The sequence below is a fragment of the Oryzias latipes genome, chromosome 16 (assembly GCF_002234675.1).
Source record: "Oryzias latipes chromosome 16, ASM223467v1".
NCBI classification, from domain to species: domain Eukaryota; kingdom Metazoa; phylum Chordata; class Actinopteri; order Beloniformes; family Adrianichthyidae; genus Oryzias; species Oryzias latipes.
The window spans coordinates 12826576-12832226 of NC_019874.2; the positions used below are offsets into that span (position 1 = coordinate 12826576).

At 38.7% G+C, this 5651-nt stretch overlaps 1 protein-coding gene across 1 annotated transcript; it reads left to right on the forward strand.

Moving 5' to 3' along the window:
• The first annotated feature begins 2477 nt into the window (after positions 1-2477).
• LOC101163603 (C-C chemokine receptor type 1) lies at positions 2478-5645 on the forward strand. Its single transcript, XM_004078022.4, has 3 exons — positions 2478-2583; positions 3781-3936; positions 4005-5645. Exons 1-3 carry the CDS (start codon positions 2577-2579, stop codon positions 4895-4897), a joined length of 1056 nt encoding a protein of 351 aa, XP_004078070.1. The 5' UTR covers positions 2478-2576; the 3' UTR covers positions 4898-5645.
• Positions 5646-5651: the final 6 nt, after the last annotated feature.

Below are 5651 nucleotides of genomic sequence, written 5' to 3' on the forward strand. Positions count from 1 at the left end.
TAGAATTTCCTGTGATAGATTTGTTTTTTTTTGTACAGAGCAGCACCTTGGCAAATGGTTCGGGAGGCTGATTACCACATTGTGTTGGAAAATGTATTTGGAACTAAGGAGTATATGGATCGCTACATGACACTAATGCTGTAGAGCAGGGGTCGGGAACCTATGGCTCGCGAGCCATATATGGCTCTTTTGATGGTCACATGTGGCTCGCAGACAAATCCTTAATTATACTTTTTTTTTTCATTAGACCAGTCCTTCTCGGGCGCGATGCAATGCCAGAGGCGCGCAGTAGTAGCGGTGCTTGGAGAAAAAACTATCAGTTTACTGTTATCTATTATTTCACAGAGTTTGTACCAGCCGGAAACCTTTGAATTGCCTCCCTGAGGAAGAGCGCGCAGTTTTGGGGACGGGATGTGTGAGGAAAAAAGCAGAGGGGGTGGGGTGTGGGGGGGGGGGGGGGGGGCCCGGCAGCAGGTGAATCGCGCAGAGATGGTAAAAACGTAAACCTGCTGCCCGTCACTCCTGCAGCGTGGGTGTGTGTGTTTGGTTCCATGTCTGTCTCACATCTAAAGAACATTCAGACCTACGATCACGTTTAAAGTCTCAACGCCTGCATGAAGCAGAAACTCACCACGGATCAACCAGACTAGACCATCAGCAAAACCACCACGAGAAATACTCATCATTTATTAGCAACAGTATAACAATGTTATTAAAAAGAATCCACAGACTTATTGGACTTTAAAAATGTTGAAATTACATCAAATGCACACATTCACTTGTATATTTAGTTTTAAACATATTGTCGCGGACTGAGTTTAACTTGGCTGTTGGGCCGCGTTAAAAGTTCTGGAGTTCATGGAACGCATCGTTCAAGCAGAGATCTGATTGGCCCTCAGGGCTGTCGCTCAGCCTGTTGTTAGGGAGTTTGGACCAATGGGGTTCAGCCATGGGCCGAATAAGGAAATGGGAGGGCTGGAGCAGGACGGGGGAATATAAAGTTGGGAGAAGTGCTCTCGTCTCGGCGGGAGAGATTCAGGAGTTGCTGAATTGATTGTACGGCGTTTGTTGCGGTCTACAGTAACCAGAATAAAGAACCCTAAAAGAGGTTAAGTCTCCGTGCCTTAGTGTGGGAAAGGGACACTACATTATTGTATGGCTCTTTCGAAATTACATTTAAAAATATGTGGCGTTTATGGCTCTCCTGGCCAAAAAGGTTCCCGACCCCTGCTGTAGAGGTTCAGGCTGAACAGGAAAGAAAGACAACAAAAGGCAAAAATGGATGATGCCTGTCTAAGTGAGAATAACTGAATCCATTTATCCATGCATCCATTTTTAGAACCAGCCAAATCCCTTTCAAGATCACAGGGCTGCTGGAGCCAACCCATCTACTGTTGGGCAAGGAGGACACCCTGAGCATGTTGCCAGTCTGTTACGCTGCCACACTATCATACAATCTACATAACCAATCAAGAGACACCAATTAACCTGTGACGCATGTCTTTGAACTGTGGGAGGAAGCTGGAGTGCCTGCCTGTACAGTGAGTACATGCAAACTCTCCGCTGAAAGGTCTCAGTCGGGATTTGAGCTGAGACTTTCTTGCTGTGAGGCAAGAGTGCTAACCACTGCCCCACCCCTCTATAACTCCAATATTGTTTAAACTTACTAACTGTGATATCCTACTGGCCAACAGTAATACAACTACAACTACATTAGAACTGGTAAGAAAGAGGCACAAGTTCTGCAGGGAGACTCCACTGTGAAGTGCCCAAGAATGGCCTGAAACTTACTGCAGCCTCATTTTCACCATAAGAGGTCAGTATTGACACACTTTTTTTTATGGCGAACCAGTCTGAAATGACTGTCCTGTTGTGGACCCTAACATAGATTTAAATTATATAAGATAAACTAGAAACAAGACCAAGTGTTGAGATTTAAGAAACAGGGGATTTAACAAGGTTTGCTCAGTGTATAAATTCAAAAAAGGACATTTTCAATCATCATTTATATTCAAAGATATGTTGTTCATCTAAAATCTCTGAAAAAAGGATGCTAAAACCAAAAAGAAAAGAAACAAATAAAAACGGTAGTATATCATATATTAGAAGCATTGCTGCATCTTATTTGAAAAATAATAAAAATAATAAATGAATAAAACAAACAACAATATTTTGAACCCAAGTGTCTTTTGTGTATTAAAGTCTGCCTATAGTGACAATTTTTATTGGTTCTGTTTGTGTTCTACCTGCCCATGTATGGGTGATTGGGGGTTTAGACTGTAGAGCAATTTGGGTTTTCATCAAGGTAGAAAATATCTATATAATTATATGCCATTGACATCAGTGGTTTGCATGTTCCCTACAGGTTGTGTGCATCTTTTTTTGTGACTGATGTGTGAAATGTGTGGGTATCTGCAGGAAGTGAAAACTGCAGTTCTGCTTTTTTTCAGATGTATTTATTAATAGAAGAAACTTCTAGCGAGTTCTTCATTGTGCATTGGAACGCTTCGCATGTAAACAAAGTAACCAAGGAGTAACCAAGATCAGAATTCTGCCTTCTATTTGATCAATGAGACATGGCAGGTAAATAAGTATTCATTAAATGTTTAATTCAAATAAAATGTAATTTAATGACATTTTGTTACAATAAATATCTTATCTAATCATTAACTTATTTTCCATGTTGAAATCCTATCTTTGAAGTTAATCACTCGTTAACTGGTTGTTGTGGTTGTTTTTGTATATTTATAATTTTCTTAAATTGCACTATTAATTTTTGGATTAGCATTGTAATTATTTCAACAATTATTTGCAATGTACTTCTACTTCTTTTTCTATTTCTACTTCTAGTTCTATTAAAGTAAGGATTTCGATGTAATGCTACTTTTTTAGCTTGTCTTTTTTTTTATTGTTATTGACTGTCTAAAATCGACTACGCTTATAAGCCGGAGCTCCTATAAAGTAGCTTTGCAATACAATATTTTTTACCATTACCTAATCTGGTAATAATGAAAAATGAGCCGTTTTTAATTTATAATGAGAACCTGGACCAATGGATTATGTTTTTAATTCTATCAAGTCTTTAATACCTATTGATGCAAGTACATATCAAACCACTTCTGCTCCAAACTCAATTTAGCATTTTCTTGAAAATAAAACCATATGTATATGTATAAATAGACATATATGTCTAAATATATATCACTATATGTAACCCTTGTGCTATCCTAGGCACTTTAACGTTGGGAGTTGGGTCATCTAGACCCACTAGACAGTACTCTGAACCTTTTTTCTTCAATGATTTGTGATCTTCACTGGTGTCCATGGATTACATGAAATCTTTTCACCATTATCCACCTTTGTCATGGTAGGGAGAACACGTCAATGTAAGGGTGGGGTCATCTAAGATAGCACAAGGGGTATATATATATATATATATATATATATATATATATATATATATATATATATATATATATATATATATATATATATATATATATATATATATATATATATATATATATATATATATATATACATTCATCCATCCATCCATCCATACATACATACATCCATACATACATCCATACATACATACATACATACATACATACATATATATATATATGCATTTATATATATAGTGCAACTAATGTGATGGGGTGACCAAAAACGTGATCAATCTACCGATTTTTCTCATTCAGAACTTATGTAAAATCTAATTGAATTGTTTCTTTTTGTCCAGAAACCGATGTGTTTATAAATCTTTTTCTGCAGATAATATATCATTTTTCGCTAGCACCACAACGGATTACTCATCTTACTATGACGGCGATGAAGGTGGTGCTCCATGTGATATGAATGACATAAAGACCTTCAGTAGAGGTTTTTTAATCACTCTCTACAGCTTGGTTTTCGTCTTGGGCTTTTTAGGTAAGTTGGTTCAGTTTTGAAGAGTCCAAAATACAAGAATGTGACATTAACTATTTTCCTTTTTTAAGGTAATGGCCTTGTGGTTTGTGTCCTGGTGAAGCACTGGAAGCAGAGCAACCTGACGGACATATGTCTTTTCAACCTGGCTCTTTCTGACCTCCTCTTCGTGATCACACTGCCTTTTTACGCAAACTTGTCAATGATGGGCTACTGGACCTTCGGAAACTTCATGTGCCACATCTTGTCAGGATTCCACCGAACAGGCTTCTTCAGCAGCATCTTCTTCATGATTATCATGACGCTAGACCGCTACATTGTTATCTTGTACAGTCACAAAGTAGCACGATACCGCACAATGAGGCTAACCATCGCTCTGACCCTCACCTCCTGGATTTTGAGCGCCTGTGTTTCTCTGCCGTCTTTCATCTTTACAAAAGTCTCAAACTACTCTGGTAAACAAGACGAATGTTATTTCTTCCCCGAAAATGAAGATTGGTATCATTATGACCTGTTTGCAACAAACATGCTGGGTCTAATCCTGCCTTTGTTGGTGATGGTAGCTTGCTACTCCAGGATCATTCCTGTACTGGTGAAGATGAAAACTGCAAAGAAGCACCGCGTTGTTAAGCTGATCATCTCTATAGTGGGAGTCTTCTTCTTGTTCTGGGCGCCATACAACATTTCCCTTTTCTTGAACTTTTTGCTTTTACAACAAATAATCCCTTCCACATGTAATGGAGACAAAAACCTGAGACTGGCAGTGTCAGTGACAGAAGCTTTTGCTTACACTCATTGCTGCCTGAATCCCATTATATATGCCTTTGTAGGACAAAAGTTTATGAGACGGGCTTTGCAAATGCTGAAAAAATTCGTGCCAATCACCACCAGAGATCTCACAGAGGGTTCATCCAGAAGGAGCTCAGTTCAGTCCAGGTCTTCTGGGGTCTCTTTCATGATGTAGGGGAATAAGTCTCTTGGTTTGTGCCACTAATTAGCAACCAAAATTAATTTGGCCTATATTATGCTAAATCAACTTTTTGAGCTTATAAGTGCATTATAATGTTAATTCCTCACAAAAACACCTCAAAGCGGTATTTTAATCCCTTCACGCATTTCTGAGTATTCCTCTAAATACCTGCCCTCTGAGCACTAGCCCCTCCACCAGCCCCTCCACGAGAAGGAGTGGGTTCTCACATTGTGACGTGGATAAGGGAGGAAAAGCCCCTTCCAGGAAGAGTCAGCGCTACCAGCACTGCCCCCAGACTAACACCCACACCCACTTTCTCTACAGAGCCAGCTGTGATCAGCCAAACCCCTTTTATTTTATACACACAATAGCCACATCTATCTTTGCAAAAGTTTGGATGTTGTTTGTTTTTCGTGAGAGAAATACAGACACACTGCCTAGGCCAGGTTGACGTCAATAAAAGGGTGGCACCAACAAGGACAAGAAGGCATTTTTTCACAGATTGAGTCATCTAGGGTTCTGGGGAGGAAAATGAACTACCAAAAATAACTAATATTTCATAAAAGAAATGTCCTTAGTTTTCCAATGGTAAAATGTCTATGTAGCTTACTATAAAAGGCTTAAGAAAAGCTTGATATTGGCTCTTTAAAATATATCTGTACATATTTTAACATTGTTTAAAATTACACTCCATTGCCTTTTTTTTATAATGCTATCCTTTTCTGATGTTGATGATGAAGGAAACTTT

Bases quoted from the DNA above. Each gene is read 5' to 3' on its own strand.
- LOC101163603 (XM_004078022.4), top strand. The intron at 3,937-4,004 runs GTAAGTTGGTTC...TCCTTTTTTAAG, and splicing joins TTTCGTCTTGGGCTTTTTAG to GTAATGGCCTTGTGGTTTGT.